Below are 23027 nucleotides of genomic sequence, written 5' to 3'. Positions count from 1 at the left end.
GACTAACCGCTTGAGGTATGGCGCGGCCGACGTTAAACTTGGTCAGTACCAGTAAGAAAATAAAATATATTGGAGGGAAGATAGCGAGGGAAATATTCGGACATAAAAGAGAAGGGAAATGAGGTGAGGATGGTGAAAAATGTTTAATGAGGAGCTTCACAAATTTAACTTCTCTCCAGTTACTGTTAGGACGATAAAATCAAGGAGGTTGAAATGAGTAGGTTATGTAGGGCGTGTAGCATGCGTGCGGACGTTGCGAAATCCGCATAAAATTTCAGTCGAAGAGCCTATATGGAAGTAACCACATCTGGCATCTATGAATAGATGGGAGGATAATGTTAAAATGGATGTTAAGATAATGGGGTGGGAAGGTGCAGACTAGAATAATTTTGCCCCTTTGAACGCGGTAATGTAACTCCATATTGCGTAAAATACTGGACATTTCTTGATCATTTTGTGTGTGTGTAATACCTGTCTGAGGACACGTCATGCTTTCAGTATGCACAGTCTTGCGGAAGGGAAGATGAACGTCTCCAATATGGCGCCTTTGCTTCTCCTCGTAAGAAGAAAGTAGAATCTAACGATTTTATGATGATGATGACGTAACGTGCCATGTCACTATCTGATGACGACTCGAGCTGAAACATGTTTTAGGTATGGTTTAACTGAGCGACTATCAGGTTTACTGCATGGGGTCAATTTACCCTAAGCACTTTATTCATTCACCTGTTTCCATGAGCAAGAGTTCAATGGATAAATTGGTTGGCTTCCCGGAAATGCAACAGGTTGTTCCTGGCATGGCGGGAAGCAGTGTTACGTAGCTTCGCTCGTATGTGAACCCATCCCGTAGTGTTCACTCCAGTGACTGTTGGAAAGGTGGAAGGGGGAAAGCTAGCCGAGGCAGGTGCGCTTGCGCGGGACCGTGGCAAATCCCGGCAGTGGATGACTTGGGTTCTTGTTGTGAGGATGTTGAAATCTGTTCGTGTAGAGTCACGTTGGACAGCTGTCAGTGGGTTCTTTCCAAGGAAAAAATGTTTCAACATAATGGTGTTACGGACGCTATAAAATCAAGTGAAAATTTAGACTGTTGATGTATAGTTTCGCAGTACCTGACAAGCAAATGTGCTGAACATGTAGCACACAACTTTCTTGCCTCTCGTTTTCAAGACGTGTGTAAGCTGCACGTATTTATTGGTGACGCTGCAGACCTTTTCATCTCGCGTAGTACGTGGCGGTCGATTTTAGAATGTCTGAGTAATATACGTATTAACAGTGGCGTAATAACATTTTTGCGGACAGTAGGTCATCGTCACGGTATATTCGGTGCTGGAAAGTGGAACTAGTAAAGTAGTTTAGTAAAAACAGTTCCCTGCTGTAGTTGTGAAATGTAAAGTGGAGAAGAAAATAAATTTTCATCGTACATTGTTAAGTAGTACATAACCTTAAAAGAGTCAAGTGTTTTGTTGAAAATAAACATTGTTGTATAGCAAAATAGGTTTCTGTGTGTCGTGAATGTGTTTTTTTAGACGTAACCACAATTCTGACAGTGATACGGTTTTGTTTTGGTGTGTTTGGATTCGTATGCTTACTACAGAAGCGATTGCTCGAAAACATGTTTGAGGTTTTTTTGTTCATAAACAGGACAAAGTAAATAAGGAAGTCTGGAAAGTTCTTGATCTCTTTACTAAGTAATTTCTGTTAGAACTTCCTAATATTTTTAAGGTGACATTTGCATAACCAACATTTATATTTTCTGGCCTCTGTGTTTGTTATTGATTGCCACTAAAAAGGACCCCGAGGTAGCAGCTTGGGCGAACTGACATGTACTTAAATTTCAGTCTACAAACTCGGGCGGATTTGACGTGATACGGTGATTATCAAGTGTTGTGCTTACGAGTTCATTGCAAACTGGTAACAAGTGAACATACCGATTTTGGTGTAGCCCGAACTGCGATGAAGCTTCAGCTCATTGTTGTGGAAACAGGTGAAAGATGGAGGCGTGCACTACTCAGGTGAGAGATGGGGAACTTCTCAGTGGCGGCTAGTTAAATTCGTAATGTTTTCATCTGCTTCAGTGGCGGTTTGATGTTGAATTCTGTAGGTCCTGTACTTAAAAGGGAAATTCATATTCACAAGTTTGGTCTACAAGAAAGTCTGCTCATTGTTGAAGCTCCGTTATATGTCTCCCCGTAAAGAAATGATTATTACAAAATATTACAAAGGACCTCGGACTTGGACGGGATTTTCGGATATACTATCTAAGCTAAGGAAAAGGGATAGTGGAACGTAAGAAATAAAGCCAGAAGGAAAATGCCACTAGGAAGACCTAGACGTAGGTGGGGTGATAATATTAAAATGGATCTTATATATGATGGGGTGTTGTGGATTACATTGATGTGGCTTAGAATAGGGGCCAATGGAGGGCTCTTGTGAACACGGTAATGAACCTTCGGGTTCAATAAAATGCTGGTAGGTTCTTGAATAGCTGCGCAACTGGCGGCTTCTCAAGAAGGACACTACCGGGACTCGAACTCCCACCCCTCGGTCGTCCAGTCCGTAGCCAGTCGCTATACCGACCACGCTATCCCGGCTCCTAACCACCGCTGTGAAAACTTCCAAGTATTGAGTATGCTCTTCGAACTTTGCACTAAAGCTGAAAGGGGCTTCTAGTCCTTTGTGAGCCGAAGGATTACATTTGACCTTTTTAAACCTCGTTCTCCATTCATTGTTTGACCCCTTTCTGCATCATCTGCTGACATTTCAGTGCGAGACATTATCGAGCTTGATGTTTATTCTATGTGTTCGATCTATCGAACGGCAAGCTGCTAATGCAACCATTATGCTGAACTTCACAAATAGGAAATTTTATTTTATAATTAACAACACGTTCTGGGAAGAACTAATCGCCTATTTTCCTTTTATACGACACGGACCGCATAGAAAACGACGCCTCCAACAATTCTTCGTTGCCGCTGTAAAATATATGGATCTTATTTAGATAGGATGGGATGGTATGGATTGGATTGATCTGGATCAGGATAGGCATCAGTGGAGGGCTCTTGTGAACACGGTAATAACCTTCGGGTTCTATAAAATGCTGGGAAATTCTTGAGTAGCTGCATAATGGCTCAGCTCCATCAGTGAGTAAGTAAGTTAGTTAGTTAGTTAGTTAGTTAGTTAGTTGTAATCGAGCAACGATAGGGGAACAGAGACAGACTCACACACACACACATCCAACAATTATTCTACTATTGTTTATATTCGTTGCGGCGGGAAAAAGTTTACCGAACCTTTGCCTAGCAACGATAGGAGAGATACACATACAGGCACACAGACCGATGGGAGAGATTAATGAAATAGGCCGTTGAGATGGGCTCAGGTGCCTCTGTGTAAATACCAAGTTTCATAGAGATTGGTTCAGGCATTTCAAAGTTAATAAAGGTGGATTCACAGATAGCGTGGGGATCGCATAAGGATACTTCCATTTCTCTTTTTCCAAAATAATGAAAGTGAAATAATACAAACAGGATTCACTTGGAGTTTAGTGGAACCTTTTGAGAACTTGAGAAGGCAAATGCAGAGAGAATGTTCAGGTCGTGCTCTTGTGGGTTATGATACCGTACAGTATTGTAGAGTGGATCTCTCTGTCGATCCTAGACATGGAGGCGACATATTCCTTCGAAGTGGGTAACCTTTGTTGGTTTTGTGATTTGCCAAGCAGAGTGGCTAAAACGGCGATATTTCTGACTTGTATTCGATGGGTGTCTGTTTCGGATCTCGGTTTGACTACTGTCTAACCCTGAATGCTTTCGAAGTTTTCTTCAGTCTCTAAAAACAAATAACAGGATAGTGTTTCATGTTAGGCTGCGACCACTTCGTTCCATATCGTTTGCAATTCGTTTCTTCACTAAGAATCCTGTCTGTGATACTGACAGAATCATTAACCCTTCAAAGCTCAGTGGTTACTATATGTGCCACCTGCTTTAACACACTAAAACTCTGCATTCTGCCCACAGAGTGTATCTGTGTGTTCCGTATGGTTCTCACAATAAACAGCGACTGTTTCCCCAAACAGAATTAACCGGTTGGGCTTTGTAGCGGTGACGTAATGTTTCCTGTGAGGTACGGACTGGATCTGTATACGTGTATATAATGTAGAAGAAATTCAGACCGGCCAGCTCGACCAAGGTTTTCCGTGGTTTNCCCCCCCCCCCAATGTAGTGTCTCTCAATACCACCCCCCCACTTCTTCTTCGCTCTCTCTATTATTAGAAGAGAGTTTTTTGAGACGGCAAGAAATTCAGTCTTTGAAGGGAGTTAGAGGTAGTTGCACTCCTCCCAGAGTCGTGAGACCGGGAACCAAGAAAGCCTGTGCTGGCGAGTACCAAAAAGAATTTACCTGACCTACCGGTCTTTAAATGTAAATATAAAATACTCCGATGTTTGTATGCACATATAAGGCTACACGGTGTCAGAGCCCGCCGACGTTTAGTTTTGTAAACAACGCCAGCGTGAAGCGAATTTGAGGAGTTGACCAGCCGGGCTCGATGGGAGGCGCGGTATGACTTCATAATACGCGCTCGCTAAAGAAAGTGTCAGTACGTATTGTCTGGTATGTCATCCCATACACTTCCACACTTGTTACCTCTCAATGGGATCCGACCCTTGTCATCGCAGTACGAAGCGTATTGACGTGGGCTGTTTATGACAGCCAAGCTGTATGAGCCCTGTAGGCGTGCGGTTCAGCTCACTAAACGTTTGTCAGAATATTCTCAGCGAGTTCCGATTCACGAAACAGTGGATTTCATGGTGGATTCAGATTCTAATCCAGACTTAGGAGGGTTTCACGTCGTTGGATGTTTAGATTGTGTTTGTCTGGGTTATGACGCGGTGCAATCTGGTTACCTCTTTTTTTTTTGGAAGCAGAAATAACTTCAATCCAGAAGATAGATGCAGCATTTTCCTCCGAAACAACGAGAACAAACTTTCATGTCTTCTACTACTACAATTCCTGTTGCTCCCACCTGCAGCATTGGGCATCCATGAAACGCTTCGTTTCACTTCAGTTTCTTAATCTAAGACAGTCAGTAGTACTCCTTGGACGGGGTATCAGCCCGCCGCAAGGCCGCTACCAAACGCTGAATAAACAGAAACAGGCGTCGATGCCTTGAATGGGATTCGAACCAACTATTCCAGCGTTCGAGCGGGCGAAGACTTTAGAATGTCTAACCTTGTTTTTTTTAAACATACAGCTTTTGCATTTAACCTCATGTGGAGGCAGGTTAGTACACCTCCACCGTAGTTCTGTGAGACGTGGAAGGCAACGAAAAGAGAACCCAGTGCCTGGGGGCATAACTGGGCCACCCTGTCACTGGGGGACATAAATACATGGACGTGATCCTCCAGGTTGGGGGGTGGACGCAGGGCTGACAACCTTGCTCTGGAATTACTGTTGCGAAATCCAAAGAAGTGAAATCTGGCGAATCTTCTGGCTGTGGCCCAAAATATGGCTGTTTTTCCGGTGATGTTGATACGTATGCATTAAAGAGGCAGGATAGTGGATTTTTTTTATTATTATTGCTAGTGGGGTGGGACTATGTCCCTTGTACTGCGGCCACTTCTGGCCTATTGTACCAGCCCCAGATGATAGGCGAGGGTGAATGTGGAGCAGTTGGTGGAATGAAGATTGGCAGAGGAACCCGAAGTACTCCGAGAAAATCTGCCCCAGCGCCGCTTTGTCCACCACAAATCCCACTTGACTAGACCCGGGATTGAACTAGCGACTAACCGCTTGAGCTACGGCGCGGCTTTTGGTTAGTGGAGTTAGTGCTATGACTGAGCTATTACACCGACGACTGGTGTTCCATTCTCGGCAGGGGCAAGGAACTTTCCTGTTGTGCAGACCTGCTCTACTTGTGACATGCCCTCTCTTCCCTTAAGATGAGGATATCGGTTAAAATATACTCATGCAGGATTTCGCGATCATCCACGAACCCAGTGTTGCTAGTTTAATTTTATCTCTTCGATACTGATATCCTTGTAAATATGACGCATTTTGTATTTGTTGATAATATCATTGCATTTAGTTGGAGATAACCCGGCATATCGCTTGTTGTACATGAAGCTCAAATCTAATTTTTTTACGATGTTCAAAAAATACCTTATCGTTCCAGAATCGATACTAGACAACTACATTTCATGTTACGAACACTTTAGAATGAAGTTCGGTTTGAGTTACATATGACTGATACAGACGACGATAGAAATTTCTCGATGATTTTCAGTGTGACCAGTTTTCATGAAGAGCCGGTATAGCGACTGGCTACGGGCTGGACGGGGTCGAGTCACGGTAGGAACAAGAATTTTCTGTTCTCTACATAGTCCAAGCTGGCTCTGGGGCCCACCCAGCCTCCTATCCGGTGGGTACCTGGGGTAAAGCGGCCGGGGCGTGAACTGACCACTCACCTCCAATTAGTGCCGAGGTCAAGAAAACATGGATCTGTACATCCATTCCCTCATACGTCATGGCGTAGTGCTTAATTAGTTAAGTACAAGGACAACTTTACCTTTTTACCAGTTTTCATCAAAATCAGTTTGATGTAGGACATGGAAAATGCGGCAGAGGAAACACGAGTTTCCAATTACGGTTGTATTCTGGTCGTCAACAAAACAACAGAAAATAAATCAAATTATTTACATTGGTTTTATTTAATAACTGCTACATGTTTCGGTCCACGTTTGCGACCATCATCAGGCAGTTTCATTGAGAACGTCTCACGTTACTGAAATATCCTAATATGGATCCTTATTAGTGTTAATAATTGTAATATTATAATACACGTAACTCATGTGCAGCTGTAAAAATATTTATAATTTTAAAATTTTTTAAATTCACTCGTCGTGATGTCAAATTGTATGCAATTTTGTCACGCATTGCAGGTGGTGTCTTATCCGGTATTCGCTGTTACAGTATTTTATATAGCCTGCCTTCACCTGTAAGGAACATTTGCGTGGGTTGCGCGGTTTTGTGTGTGTGTGGGGGGGGGGGCTCTTCGCAACGACTCCTTTTATAATTAGGTGATGTTTCTGTTCATTTTACTTTGGCAGTCCCACAAAGGATGGCGTGTCTTTAGCTGCACTCACGTGACATAAAGCTGGCAAGGAGAAAGCAGGTGGACTGTTAACTTTGCGTCTTGGACGCGCTGAACTGATTTGCGGTACCACTTGATACCAGGGCACGCGGTAGCGTAGCTGGTTGAGGCACTATGCTACAAGCCGGAATGTCGCGGGGTCAAGTCCTGGGGAGGTGGAGTTTTTCAATTTACCTAATCCTTACAGCCGCACTATGGCCCTGGGGTCGACTCAGCCTCTAACAGAAATGAGTACCAGGAATATTCCTAGGGGTAAAGGGAGGTCGGCGCGTAAGGCTGACAACCTCACCGCCATCTGTGAGCCGATTGTCTAGAGAAAATGTGGGAGCCTCGACGTCTCACAACCCTATGGGCCTCCACGGCCTGTTACAGGGATACCTTTACCTTGTACCGCTTGGTACCGCCATCATGGTTGCGTAATGTGTCGAGTTCGAGAATACAACGGAGCCATTCTTAAAGGCATGGCACTTAGGAACAAATTCTGTGTGAGAAGTATGGGGCTTTGCATATTTGGGCCCCTTTGTGGCGCCACTGACAGCACCATCATGGTTCCGCAATGTGAGGCGTGCTTGTACTCAACGGCGCCACTGGTTCTGGAGGATAAGAATTGTTCCAGTTCACGCAAAATATTTTTATTCTGTGTGCTGATGGAGGGCCGCGCCATAGCTCAAACGATTAGTCGCTGGTTTCCCATCGCGGCGTCCCGGGTTCGATCCCGGTCTGGTCAAGTGGGATTTGTGGTGGACAAAGTGACGCTGGGGCAGGTTTCCTCCTAGTACTTCGGTTTCCCCTGCCAGTCTTCATTCCACCAATTGCTCCACAATCATCCTCACCTATCATCTGGGGCTGGTACAATAGGACAGAAGTGGCCGCAGTGCAAGGGACTTAGTCCCACCCCACTAGCAATAAAAAAAGGCTAATGGAAGTTTTATGTTCCCAAATGGTACTGACGGTCTTTATTAGGACGCTTCTAAGTAATTACTCGCATCTTGACCAAACTAAACTGAAAGGAATAGTAATAATATATTCAGATCTCATAGAAATGATAATGTAGACACTCCATTAGCAAAATGACATTTACATGTCTGAAGCCCATGTTTACAGTTTGCTCAGACGGTTGAATCTTTGGAGAGAGGTGGAGGAACTCGGTGGGGTGAAGTCCTTATGAGGTTCCCGCTAAAGCAGAAGTCAGTACCAGCCTGCTTACTCAGCAGCCATTACGTTGAGCAAGAAACATGTTTAAAAGCTTGTCCACGAAGTTCCTCTTTGGATTCCATTGTGAAACAGTTCCGGTCAATTTCATATCTTCCTTTGAAGTCTGACACTGTCTTCGCTCGCTCGGAAGCCGGATCTTGGGTTCGAATCCCACACAAGGCATGGATATTTGGTATGTCTGCGTGTCTGTTATATGTTTGTGTTGTCCTGTATTTAGGTAGCGGCCTTGCGGCGGGCTGATCACTCGTGCAAGGAGTCCTACCGTACGGATTAAGTAAGTGAAAGTCTGACAAATTACTAGACTGTACTCACATTCAGCCCTGTGTTCACTTTCTGAACTACAGTTGTACATCAGTCGGTGTAGCGACTGGTTACGGGATCGACGACAGGGGGGGTTCGGGGTTCGAGTCCCGGCAGAACCAAGAATTTTCTATTCTCCACGTCATCCAAACCGGCTCTGGGGCCCACTCAGCCTCCTATCCAATTGGTAACGGGTGCTTTTTACCGTGGGATAAAGCGGCCGGGGCAAGAAGCTGACCACTCACTTCCATCTAGTGCCGAGGTTAAGGATACGTGATCTATACATCCACTCCCCCCATACGTCTTCATGGCATAGTGCTTAATTAGTTAAGCATTATACCATGAAGACGGGGGGAGTGGAGCTTCACCTTTCTTGACTTCGGCACTAGATGGAAGTGAGTGGTCAGGTTCTCGCTCCTGCCACTTTATCTCCGGTGAAATAGCCCCGGTTATCTATTGGCCAGTAGGCTGTGTGGGTCCCAGAGCCGGTCTGGACGTTGTTGAGTAGAGAAAAAATCTTGCACTGCCGGGAATCGAACCCGGGCCATGGCGCGTCGCTATACCGACTGAGCTATCCCCACGCTTTGTGGAATTTGTTGTTGTGTATTCTCTTGTCAGAAGTCTGGCTTACAGGTAGAAGAGTTCTGTCAGCTTACCCTTAGCTGTATATCATTTCCGGGTTTAAAACTGACCGAAATTTCTGGGGCCAGGTGTAGTGAATAAAACGGGTTATTTTCTGCCCAGTATGTTTGGGTCGGCCAGACAGTGTAATTACCAATAAGTACTGCATATTTGTTGGGTGGCGCCGCTGTAGACCTCTCAGGTATCATTTGTGTCCGGTACTGTACCAGAATATCCCAGGGGTGGCTAAAATTTGAAAATAATTCGTTCTGGTCCCCTTCAAAGTCGCTGTGTGATGTGTCACCCCTTTAGATACGCATTCGAGTTTATTTTACATATTTCCTTTTTATGGCTTAATTAACGACATTTTCGCTTGATGAAATGACGTAGCCTCGGGCGGTAAGATTATCACTGCATAATGAATTGGAAAGTATGCGGAAAGGATCTGCCTTGTCCTAACAGTGCACAGGGATTTGCCTAGAGGGACTGAGAAAGACAACGAAAATTCTGTCGTGATAGTCTGTTTCGTGTCCGAGATTGAAACCGGGGATCTCCCAAAGACGAATCAAAGTACTGACGTTTAATCCGGATACTACGTAATAATTTGTCCGTAGCAACTGAGGAAATACAGGAAATATTCATGATATGCAGCCTACTGATCAATATTCGGACATGAGATCTCCGGAATACGAGGTGGGATATGGTCTGCACCAGTTTCCTCCGAAACGTCGATAACTGTCGACCAGACTACACTGTGTCACATAGTGTATGAGAGTAATCTTCATAATCACCGCCGTGAGAAAACCCTGATCAGACAGACATTAAGCGTGCAAAACGAGCGCATCAGTAATTCCCCTACAGATGCGCTCGTTTTGTTCCAAGCGGCAACTTTCTCGCGTCGTTTCAAACTTTCACCGCCATTTCCTGCTTGTCTTTGTGATATTATGGTTGTCCTATAAGTCTGATGACTTGTGATCGATATTTTATCAGAATTTATAAATATTCTCACGTGATAGGAGTGACTGTAGACAGGGTTTGGATTCATAATTGTATTTATTGAACACTTAAAGATTGTAACTACAAGTAAACTTCTGTGTTCATATCCTTCCTGGCGTGCGACTGTCTCACAACTAATTAAACTGAGCCATTTTCGGTTACGAGTCCGTGGAACTCGAGACTTCCCTCTTCGTCGCCTCCTACGACTCGCTGGCCTACGGTGGAGGTATTCGACCCCGCCTCCACGAAGGGTAACTAATTAAACTCTAGACTTGGCCAGCTTATAACACATCGGCAGGGATCTCATAAAAACACCGGTTCCCACAGATTTTCTGTTGTTGCGTCACGCAGCTATCGCACGGACTGCGTAGAGAACACCGCTTCCCAGTAAGTCCATTCGAGCGTGTTAGGAATCCGTTGCCTAACAGCGGACGTTGTTTACAGAGTCATTACTTAGCAACGGGTCTACATGCTACGCTATTAATGGAATTTATTTTCATTACGAGAGGTTGGAAGAAATCGAAATATGAATTTAATTTTCAGATAGGCGAGGGCCCTAACTCACAATAATATGAAGTTTTTTATTGGTGAAAGATAAGTTAGTAGATTATCATTCATAAACTGTATTACTACGTGAGATGGCTGAACATGCAGCATGAATGAGGAGGTTAGAATACAATATAATTTTTTTGCGGAAAATCTCCTTCGAAAGGACCGCTTAGATATCTGGACTTAAATTGGAGAATAATATTCAAATGAATCGTAGAGAAATAGGGTGTGTGTGTTATCGGTCAGTTTGATGAACGAGTTTCACATGAAGCTGACGAGTCACCTCCATGTAATTCCAAAGTGAAGAATACTCTCGAATTCGTCTTCATGTCTTCATTCTTAACTATAAAACATATTCCGTGGCTTTAGTTCTCAAGCGAACTATAGCGACGGAGCGACCGCCGCTTGTCGGCGAAGTTAGTGCCAACTTTAGCGGATAGAGGGTGTCACGTGGTCAGCACAGAGAATCCCCACGGCCGTTAATCTCGGTTTTCTAGACCGGAACCGCTATTTCCTTGAAATAGCTCCTCAGTTATACTCACGAGGCTGAGTGGACCCTGTTCTACACTCACTACTACTCAGAAATTTTCCTAGCGCCGGGAATGGGACGCGGACCTCTGACCAGAGGCGGTCCATTCTTAATTACACATAGTGACAACTTCCTGTGAGGGCCGCGAGGATGTGGTTGCAGCTCATCTGTTTCAGGACAGGAAGTAGTGGCGGCATCTTGTACAAATGACAATGACCTTGCGGTTTAGGAGACTGGGGAGAAGTTTTTTGCGTAATCGAGCAACTACAAGCTTCCCAAGAACGACACATTTTCGTTGAGTTACTTCATTTATGGATGTGTCTTCCTGTTATGCGGATTTCGTGATCACGGAGGAGAGCTAGAAGCTTTTGTACGGCTCTGATGCGTTTTGAGGGCACGTCATATCTTGAGTAGACTGCCTTAGGATGAAAAGCCCTGTGTAGGGTTCTGTTTCTCAGCGTGCCTTTAAAGTAGATTGCAGTTAACCAAACTAACTGCATGGAGCCATTCTTGAGAAGCCGCCAGTTGTGCAGCTACTCAAGAATTTCCCAGCATTTTATGTAGCCCGAAGGTTCATTATCGTGTTTTCGAGAGCCCTCCACTGGTCCCTATCCTCAGCCAGATAAATCCAGTTCATAACATTACACGCCCACCTACCCCTTGGTCTTCCTAGTGTCGTTTAAAATACATCGTAGACTATAGTAACTAATGGTGACGTAACGCTCTGCATCACCGGTGATGACGCAAACTCAGATGTGGCCGCGCCATAGCTCAAGTGGTTAGTCGCTGGCTTCCCACCGTGGCGGCCCGGGTTCGATCCCAGGTCTGGTGAAGTGGGATTTGTGGTGGACAAAGTGACGCTGGGGCAGGTTTTCTCCGAGTACTTCGGTTTCCCCTGCCAATCTTCATTCCACCAATTGCTCCACAATCACCCTCACCTATCATCTGGGGCTGGTACAATAGGACAGAAGTGGCCGCAGTACAAGGGACTTAGTCCCACCCCACTAGCAATAAAAAAAATAATGTTAATTAATTTACTGCCCAACTCTCAGGGACGGAACAAGGTAATCGAGTGGCTAGTTTCCTTCATATCCAGGAGGTCCCGTGTTCACGTCTTGCTCCAGAGACTGGCTGCCGGGTTCTTATTCCTCCGTGCAATTCGGCAGCTTCGGGTTTGCTGCGGCACTTTATTTGCGCACATTTACCGATCTATCTTTTGATGATATGTAGTATATGGAAAGCGTCGTTAAGTAAGCCGTAAATATATAAACAGTACTCTCGGTACGTGGACATAGCCCAGCTGAGGTTGGACAGCCAACGCTACTTGTATGATGCTGGATTTTCGTGTGACTCAGTCGTGGCCTCATTTTCTTGTTCGGTTTTAAGGTCGGTCTCAAGTCTCGGTGCGCTTGCACCAAACTGAGACTGTCTGAACTGCCTAATCCCAATCTTCATCATCGTCACGGATTACTCTCGGCACCTCTTTCCGTTACAGGATTAAAATTCTTCTATTTTGGTCGGCTATCCATGGCCATTTGTGTCCCTTCCGTATATATTGCTGGGTTTGGTTTTAGGCGTGGTCAGTGGTCCTCAAAGAATATTGGCTCCCAATTAATAAGTATCTAGGTTCATAAGGTGCAACAGTTTACTGTTTGACAAGCCTTTACGTATTTTAGCTGCTGTTGGCCACCACTAGAAAGCAAAACCAACACTTCACACATACGATGAACACATGTCACGTGATATTTAAAAGAGATTCCTACCAATAGAAATCAAGATAGATGAAAATGATAATGCAATTAAGATAAATTATAAAATGATCAACAGTATCAGTAGAATTGCTCGAAAGTTCTTAATGTACGGGTATGTGTGTCCAGTCCATGATAACTAGATCCATGGAGCTGAACCCTTCTTGAGAAGCCGCCAGTCGCTCAGCTACTCGAGAATTTCACAGCATTTTATGGAACCCGAAGGTTCATTACCGTGTTCACAAGAGCCCTCAACTGGTCCCTACCCTGAGCTAGATCAACCCAGTCCATACAACCACATCCTAAGATCATTTTAATATTATCCTCCAGCATACGTCTAGGTCTTCGTAGTGGTCTCTTTCATTTTGGCTTTCCCACCAAAATTCTGCATTCATTCATTCATTCATTCATTCACTCCTCTTCTCACCATCTACATGCCGTGCCCATCTCATCCTCCTTGACTTGATAATTCTAATTATACTTGGAGAAGGGTACAGGTTATGAAGCTCCTCATTATGCAGTTTTCTCCAACCTCCCGTCACTTCATCTCTCTTCGGTCCTCAGCACCCTCTGTCTGTCGCAGGAATGGTGACCATATTGTACTGTTTCACGACTCTGGAAGGTGGACAACTCTCTTTCCGTTTAATGCTGAATGTTGAAGTAATCACTGAAGTTAATTCTGTTTTGCCTTGTAACACCGTGTGGTTTGAGGCAACGTTTCGAAGTGCATCATGTCTTCTTTCTTAGGGTTGTGTAGGTTGATGATAATCACTGTTTATTACGCGAGAATACATTTAATACTTTCTGCGTGAGATGTGCTGAGAATTAGAGTGGTCCGGTCGACTGGCTACGGGCTGAACATCGGAGGGGTCGGAGTTTGAGTCCCCGTAGAGGCAAGATCTCTTCTCCACAGCTTCCAGACCGGTACTAAGGCCCAGCCAGTCTCTATCCAGTGGGTACCGAGGGTTCTTTCACAGGGCGTGAAGCTGACCACTCACCATCAGCTAGTGCTGAGGCCAAGAATACACGGATCTATACATCACTCCCCCATACGCCTTAATGGCGTAGTGCTCAATTAGTTAAGCACGGGTACAGCTTTACCCTTTTTGGGTAAGTGGTACGCATATAACTCCCTGGGATTTAAAAGGTTAATGTCCTACAAGTTTAGGACAGGGCTATGTAGGTCGTGATTCGAGGGCTTCTAGTTTATTTTGTAAGACCCTGGAGAATGTCTCTCAATTCTCCAGATTGTGTTATCTGCCCCATGAGGGACAAGATTTTGTGAGCCTCGTTTGGTGAGCTCTCAGGACCAAGAAGGAGAAGGTGTCCACCCCTCTTCTGTATCCCAGTGGACCCCCTCCAGTCTCGCAATGTCTTCTAAAACCACTACCGGTACAGTTTGCAGACGGGGGTAGGAGCATGACGTCAATGTGACGTCAGCGTCTGGTCGATACGAGAGCAACCCCCGGGATAATTCGCACCGGGAGAGTGAGGGAGCTCTTCGAGTGACCCGGCGTCCACATCCGAGAGACGCTGTATGTAGGACAACGCGTACGACTGTTCTGACTGATGTGCAAGCATTGCGTCCCCATTATAAAGACCATTTAGGGAAATAATTCCGATCTGATACACTCCATAGCTACGGGCTGGGGCGTCCCAGCCTCCTGTCCAACTGTCCACTGTTACAGGAATAGCTTTACCTTACCTTTACCGTAATTCTGACAGTGTAATGCATTCCTGCACGTGCTGAGTATGCACTTCCTGTCTCCACTGGGGTTTACATAAGTGTCCTGTTGCCGCGCAAGAGCGCAGCGTAATGCAATGCTATTGCACCAGTGAGAAGTGTCTGAGACATGCAGCCGTAGCAGCGTGACGTATGCATACAAAGTTATGGTAAAACCTGAAGTAAAGAGTCAACTTGGAAGACCAGTGTGTGGATGTAGGGCTCTATGAGATGAGGGTGGACTGGATTCTTCTGGCTCAGGATACAGACCAATGGCGGTCTCTTAGTAAAGCTAAAGTTTAACTAACCACTACGCCATGGTGACGTATGGGGGAGTGGATGTATAGATCCACGTATTCTTGACCTCGATACTAGCTGGTGGCGAGTGATGGTCTTGCCCCGGGGGAAAGAGCCCACGGTGCCCGTTGGATAGGAAGCTTTATGGGCCCCAGAGCCCGTCTGGACACCGACCCCTCGGCCGTCCAGCTAGTAGCCAGCAGCTATATCGACTGCCCTCTCCCCCGCTCAGGTTGGTCTCTTGTGGGTAAGGTAATCGAGTTTCGGGTTCCATAAAATTCTAACAGTTTCGTGACTAGACAAGCAACTGTTAGCTTCTCAAGGACTCTGCTCCAAGGGAAATGTATAGCTGCCACCAGATAACACACAGGAGAAATATAAAACGATTTTATGTCCGTTGTGTAAAACTGGTTTGCTTGGGATCAGTTGTGTGCATCATGTAGCATGCACGTCATAGCGTCAGCTTCTTATGTGCAACGGCAAGGAAACGGGTTGGTTCACCGCTCGACTAGAGTCACCAGAATTCTTTTACAACCCCACGAAGTAAGTGTTTGTGTCAGTTGTCTAGTGTTATTATGCTGGGATGAACTTTATACATTGTTCCTTTCTTGTAGTTGAGATTATGTCATTGTTTCGATAGTTATATCAGTCTCATTCTTCAGATGTGAAATGAGGGAATACCTGATTAGTTGAGGAGCCGGGATAGCGTACTCGGTATGGCGACTGGTTACGGGCTGGGCGACCGAGGGGTCGGGTTTCGAGTCGCGGTAGAGTCAAAAATTTTCTCCACGTCATCGTGACAGGCTGTAGAGTTTGTCCTTCGGGTACCGGGGAGGGGGGGTAAAGCGGCCGGGGCATGAGACTGACCATTCACCTCTAGCTAGTGCCGAGGTTAAGAAAATGTGGATTTATACATCCACTCTACCGTACGCCTTCTTGGCGTAGTGTTTAATTAGTTAAGCACAGGGACAGCTTTACCTTTTTACTTGATTAGTTGAACGTGTTTATGCAAAGCTAGCCGAACGAGAGACATGGCACGCATGAAATACTAATCAAATAAACGACACGGAAAAATAGACCACCTAGTTGCAGATAACATTGGCAACTGAAAGTTGCGCCAGAATATGCGCCTTAAGGCACTCATTAATTCTGTTGGCATTTTCGTCACTCTTATCATAAGTAATGGTCTTCAAGGTGAAAATTTTTAAGTCGGATTATTATGTGGTTAATACATAAAAGTTTTTACGTAATTTCCTCATAAGAATTCTTGAAATGAACAGCGAGGGGCTTGATACAGACCTCAGGTGGAAGTTAGGCTACATTCTGCAACTTTTACAAAATTCCTTGTTCACTAAGCATCTTCATTCGTTCATCAGTAATCTGTCAGATGACAGGTCCACAGTCTCTTCCAAAACAGTTCCTCCACTTGATGTGATCTTCTGTTTTTGGAAAGAGACTATCCAGGAAAAGTGATAATGTGGTAGCTTTTCCATTTGCTTTCCACATCGCAGTACAACAGCCGTTCAAACCACTCGTCACGCCTGTTGCTATACGAACTTGAACCATCTCGAGCATCATTTGCTCTGTGCTTCAAGTCGCTGCTGATGACGCTGCTTCCGGCATCAGTTTTTGGTGTCTCTCTTCGTCTGATGCCTACCCTTTGACCTGTCCAGCAAGGGAGGCCCTGCCAGTAGCTACGCTACCGCTGTATCCTGAAAAGAGTAAAGTAATGTGAAGCGTCCTTGTTCGAGTGAGGTGAAGCGAAATCACGTGCCCTTTTATGACTTTATCTGTTTGGATTTGCACTATGTGTACCTTGCTTATTGTAATCTACTTTGTTTTGTGTTGTATCCCTTTCTATCCCTTGTCTATCAGTGTAAGATTTGCTGCCACCGGGTGAACACCCATTTGCAGTAAAATAATAATAATAATAATAATATTTATCCCCTCTGGCCTGTTTCCCCCATCAGAATTAATCTGGAACTGTTGATGAGTCCTTAGGACTTTAGACGGGGGATCAGCCCTGTGTCAAGGCCGCTACCTACACACCGGACAACACAGACTAAAAGCAGACATACATCCGTGCCTCGAGGGGGCTTTCGAACTCACGATCCCATTGTTTGAGCCTGAGACTGCGCGGCCACTATGATCGACACCCTATAATTCGACGGTGAGATGTTTGTCCGAGGGGACGTTAAGACCAAGCGCGCCAGTCCACGTGCTATTTCCGACGCGGTCATCACTATTTATAAATGGTGTGTTTGTGTATTCACTGCATTGCAACACGTGCTTACGTGGTGTTTCATGCCTGTCACATTTACGGTGATGAGCGAGGATACCTCAGTGGTCTATAGTTTTTCTCTTCGGGGTAGACGGTCAGATTTCGATTCCAGCAAAAACACTATTTTCTCGTTTGTCATAGCTCAGTCGGTAAATCGACGGGCTGGACGACTGGGGTTCATTTCCCGGCACAGTCAAAGTTTTTCTTTTCTTCACAGTGTCCAGACCGGCTCTTGGGCCTACCCAACCTCCCGTCCAGTGGATACTGTGGGCTGTTCCCCGGGGGTAAAGTGGCCAGGGCGTGATGCCGACTAGTGAATACATTGCAGACTGGAGAAGCGTGTAGTGATTTATAAGTGGAAATCAGCAGCAGTGTTATAGTTATTTGTATTCACGACCTATAAATCTCTTCACCAACCCCTCCCCCCCCCCCCGTCTGTGGTCACCCCTAAATCGTCACAGTATGATGGTTAATGAATTTGCTTATCTTGGTGGAATGAGAATTGGGAGGGGAAATCAAAGTACTCGAGAAACCCTTGCCATTACAACTTTATCCACCACAAATCCCACACGACCATGATCTATCTCGGGTGGACATATTTTCAGCGTCGTTGAATAAAATATATAAATACGAAATTTGTGGTTCTAACAGCGACGAGTATTGGCGTTAGGTATTCTGGAATGTGTAGTTTGGTAATGGTTGTCAGTATTTCGTGGAAACTCTCTCTCCTTTCGAGTTCATGGTTCAGGAGGCTTCTGTTTTGAAGATCTAGACAGCACTTCCTCGGAAACTACGGTACATATTGTGACGTATAAACCCCTTCCTTGGCAGAGACCTGGAAGCAAACGAGACAGCCGTTGCTATGCAATGATCGGGGTGGCTATATTAGATGCGTTTCTGGACAACGACTCGGTGAACACGTCCTCGCGTCAACGGGGTAAACGGGGTATTGCCTATGCGGTCCGCGCCGAGGTTTTACAAAGAAGATAATTGGGACAACAAGTTGTCAGTTGATAACTGGCAGTCAGTCCTGGACAGGACTTGAGCACGGAAGTAGAGGAATAGCCATTGTTAACATCCGTTGCCAGGAAACATTTAGTGAAAACACTGCAAAGGAATTGCCATTGTTATAAGCCGTTACCAGGAAACTGCTGTTGAAGGCACTGCAGGCTGGAGAAGACAGCGTGTAGTGATTTGTAAAGTGTGGAAATCAGCGATAGCCCTGTAATTACTTGTAGCTCCGAGTAGTGTGTATAAGTGGTCAGTAAATCCATACCCCGTCTGTAGTCACACACATGAATCGTGACAATATACGCCATACTACATGATATGTCCCAGAGCAGTATAACCTAAATAAGCATACAAGACATTTGTATGAGGGAACATGTGTTCACATCTTTGTGTTCAGACGCCTTTTGTCTGTCGCACAGTTCGACCTTCACGAAAATATAAATAGGAAAGGAAGAGAATTAGACGGATGAAAAATAGAAACAAGCGAAGGTGTCCTGATGACGTAGCAAGGAAAAGGCGAATCGGCCTATTTCACATTTCCGCTCATTTTGTTAAGCTTGGTGTAAAGATGGCGTAACAGGTACCACGGCGTCTGTGCAGCCATTGTAGTAATTGATTGTTGTGCGGCGGAAGACACGAGGAACACAGTGACGTCTGTGCGAGCCTCTTTTTGAGGCACGATTCTTTTTGACGTAATAAATGAGGCCTCGTGAATTAAGCAGGTCAGGGGTCTGTGAACCTTGCCTTGAACCAGTCGCCTGATGCGTATGTTGCATCGTGCAGGGGCAGTTTGTTTCGTTTTGAACGTGATGCATCAACACTCCTATGTCTCTTTGCACCATTTCCATAGTATTTAACAAGAGACTGTTGTGAGTGGTCACTGTATGATAGCCATATTGTGTGACTAACCTGGAGGATATGATTCATACCAGTTAATTTGATTTTAATCGAAATGCGTTACGTCATTTGGGACAGTTATACAGGGACACAATTTGCAAGAGAGTGACTGAGGTTAGTATCCGAGATCATGGACTTTTATTTATATTTATGTCTATACTGAGGCTAAGGAAAGAAGTTCCATGGTTCGATTCCTTTCACATGTCTGTTGAGCTCATCCCTCCGGTTGACTTCCAAATTTTCCCCTGCCTTCTCTTCGACGGGCCCAGGCCGACTCTGGGGCCTCCACCCAGTCCCATTTTCAGTGGGTGGAAAAGGTCAGCCGCACTATGGCCCTGGGGTCGACTCAGCCTCTAACAGAAATGAGTACCAAGAATCTTCGATAGGGTAAAAGGCGGCCGGCGCGTAAGGCTGGCAATCTCACTGCCATCTGTGAGCCGATTGTCTAGAAGCTGAGGGACCCTCGACGTCTCACAACCCTATGGGCCTCCACGGCCTGTTACAGGGATAGCTTTACTGTACCTTACCTGTCTATCGTATTCCTGTAACAGGCCGTGGAGGCCCGTAGGGTTGTGAGACGTCGAGGGTCCCACATTTCCTAGACAGGCGGATCACAGATAGCGGTGAGGTTGTCAGCCTTACGCTCCGGCCGCTCTTTACTCTCAGGAAGATTCCTGGTACTCATTTCTGTTAAGAGGCTGAGTCGACCCCAGGGCCATAGTGCGGCTGGAAGGATTAGGTCAATTGAAAAATACAGTGATCTCATCGGGAATCGAACCCGCGACCTACCGGCATGTAGCATAGTGGCTCAACCAACTACGCTGCCGCGTGCCCCCATATTCAATATGTAAAAAAAAGGAGGTAAAGCTGTCCCTGTCTTTAACTACTTAATCACTACGTCATGAAGGCGTATGGGGAGTGTATGTAGAGATCCACGTTTTCTTGACCTCGGTACTAGTTAGAAGCGAGTGATCAGCTTCACGCCTCGGCCGCTTTACCCCCATGGAAAGAGTTCCCGGTACGCACTATGTAGGAGGCTGGTGGTCTGGACGACATGAAGAGAAAATTCTTAACCCCACCGGGATTCGAACTTCGACCCCTCAGTCATCCAGCCCATAGCCTGTCGCTATACCGACTACGCTTTCCCGGCTCACCATATTCAGTGGGTAGCGAGGGACAGTTTTGCTATTAGGCCCCACAGCCACTTCCTTTCAAATCATTTTTCGATGTAGCAATCCTCTGTCCTGCGTTCCGACGGCATATAGTAGTAGTGTCGATAGAAGCGTTGCTATATCACACTTGCTGGTCATCCAGGTTGTCTCTTGGGCGTAGGTCTAGCAGCCACGCCTCAGAATGCAGTACATGTTGAACATTCATTATTCAGCATAACACGAAACCATCTGGTACAACGTGGTGGTTTATCTTACCGAATATATGAAAGATAACAACGGTAACAGTGAGATTTGTAAAATTATGTCAAGAAACATACCGATGGATACTTTAAGGAATGTCGTAAGCTGTATTTAGATACTTGGAATATACTAATGTTATAGTGGGAAATCCCACAATGAAGTGGCTGCAAGATGCAGAGAATGATATACGAGAGCTGAAGATGAAGAAGTGGAGGGAAAGTTCAGATATAAAGGAGGGCAATATTTTGAGACGGCCGTGAAGTCAAGGAATAAGAAAGAGACAAAAATAATATGAGAAAGGTACAGGAGTGAGATGGGAAGTGAAACTTGTACAGACAAGAGTAGCGAGACGAAAAGGGTGACAGCCTCAGGTCAGTGTCCGAAAGATGGCGAGGAAGAGGAAGCGAGAATAGAGGACGAAAAGATAAAGGTAGATAAGGTACGTAGATAGGTGGGTGCACGGATGGGTGGGAAGGTAGGTAGAACGAAAGAAACTCAGAGACGGATGGTAGAAAAACATGTAGACCTAGAGACAGGGTAAATAATAGGGATGTGGAAGTTGGGGGTGGATGAATGAAAACGGGAGGTATGAAGGATATAAACTTAAGAGGATAAAAAGAAAAAGGAAGATAAATGTGAAAGAAAGGAAGCAACACAAAAGATTACAAGCAAGGAGAATGTGTAAAGAACGATATAGGTTTAAGCGAACACCGTGCGATAGCGTAGTTGGTTGAGTAACTATGCTACAAGCTGGGAAGTCGCGGGTTCAAGTTCCGATGAGGTCATTGGATTTTTTTCAATTGACCTAATCCTTCCAGCCTCGCTATGGCCCTGGGTCGACTCAGCCTCTAACAGAAATGAGTATCAGGAATATTCTTGGGCATAAAGGGCGGCCGGCGCGTAAGGCTGACAACCTCACCGCCATCAGTAAGGCGGTCTAGAAAATGTGGGAACCTCAACATCTCACAACCCTATGGGCTTCCATGGCTTGTTACAGGGATAGCTTTACTTTTTACTTTACCGTAAGAGACTGCGGAAATGAAAAAGAATAGGTAACAGGAAGCAGAGAGAAAACAGACTAGAAGTAATTATCAGCGTGCATTCAGGGCGCACCGTACTTTCATTTTCCACAAGAGAGAGAAAGCCAGCAACAAAAATCAATGAGAAATACTCGAATTGATTTCTTCTCCTGCCGTTCGTGACCACCTTTACACTTTATTACATTTTCATGACTTTACTGACATGCAGAGGGTCTGCTAAACGCTCAGTAATAACTCTGTTAAATAATTTATATGACTTTCGTTGCCGGTGTAAGGACTGTCCGACGTTTCTCATTGCAGCATACTTCTGGAAAAAGGAGCCAGCGTTCCAACAACGATACATTCCCAGCTTACCCTTTTGATTAACTGAATATTTTAAGTTAGTCATGCCGTGATCAAAATGAAGTACGGTTTTACATGGAACCCGAGACGTCGAGACGACAAGTCATCAATCCCGCTTTCAGACTCATGCTTGGATATTGCGTGAGGACCATGGAGCGGTGGGGGATGTCCACGGCGCCCGTTTGTAAATAGGCCAAGCGCGCACATGCAGTTGTCAGTTAGGCCCATAGGGTTGTGAGATGTTGACGTTCCCACATTTTCTAGACAATCGGCTCATTGTCAGCCCTACTCACGCGGGCGCCCCTTACCCCCAGGAAGATTTCTGGTACTCATTTCTGTTAGAGGCTGAGTAGACCCCAGGGTCATAGTGCGACTGGAAGGATTAGGTCAATTGAAAAACATCGAATGACCTCTTCGGGACTTGAACCCGAGAACTTCCGGCTTGTAGCGTAGTGCCTCAACCACCTACGCTACCACGTGTCCCTAGATAGATAGGTAGATGTCGGAATTAATGAACTACCAGCGGCATAAACAATCATCAGCTGTCAGTTCCAGTCCTTCTCTTACATAAGAAAGTTTCCGGTTCTGTAGCGCCATGTGTTCCGGCTACTGATGCGTGTTAGCGGTTCATTGGCCGGGTCTGTATGTCGTTTCACGTCTGTGGAGTCTGGAGCTCCACTCGACCTGACAGAAGTAACGAAGGCCACACTGTTTGTTCAGTCTGTCTTAACAGAGGAGGGGAGTTGCGCAGAACCGACGGGAACTCTGGTCTCAATACAGACGTGATTGCGTCAGTCAGTTTCATTGTAACAAGCTACTAGCGTTCCTTAAAGCTCCCTTTTAGTATTTATTTAAATTTACTTTTAGGCAACCTTTGCAATGTAAAAAGAACGCCTGAAGTGCAGGTCATGTCTCT

General features: G+C 45.4%; 1 protein-coding gene across 9 annotated transcripts in view; it reads left to right on the top strand.

Annotated features, from left to right (window-relative positions):
- LOC111871062 (phosphatidylcholine:ceramide cholinephosphotransferase 2) overlaps positions 1 to 23027 on the top strand; it is a 151409-nt gene that overhangs the window by 70499 nt on the left and 57883 nt on the right. For 2 of the 9 annotated variants that reach the window (XM_023863819.2, XM_023863823.2), the window contains exon 1: positions 937 to 2012. The exons of the other annotated variants lie outside the window; for them this stretch is intronic. In XM_023863819.2, coding sequence (XP_023719587.1) covers positions 1954 to 2012 — 59 coding nt within the window. In that variant the 5' untranslated portion in view covers positions 937 to 1953. Of the gene's footprint in view, positions 1 to 936; positions 2013 to 23027 lie in introns of those variants that run through there. 9 annotated transcript variants of the gene reach the window in all.

This window comes from Cryptotermes secundus, unplaced genomic scaffold, assembly GCF_002891405.2.
Source record: "Cryptotermes secundus unplaced genomic scaffold, Csec_1.0 scaffold73, whole genome shotgun sequence".
Lineage (NCBI taxonomy): Eukaryota > Metazoa > Arthropoda > Insecta > Blattodea > Kalotermitidae > Cryptotermes > Cryptotermes secundus.
The sequence above is the reverse complement of the archived record's forward strand: the minus strand, read 5'-3'. Positions and strand labels throughout refer to the sequence as shown.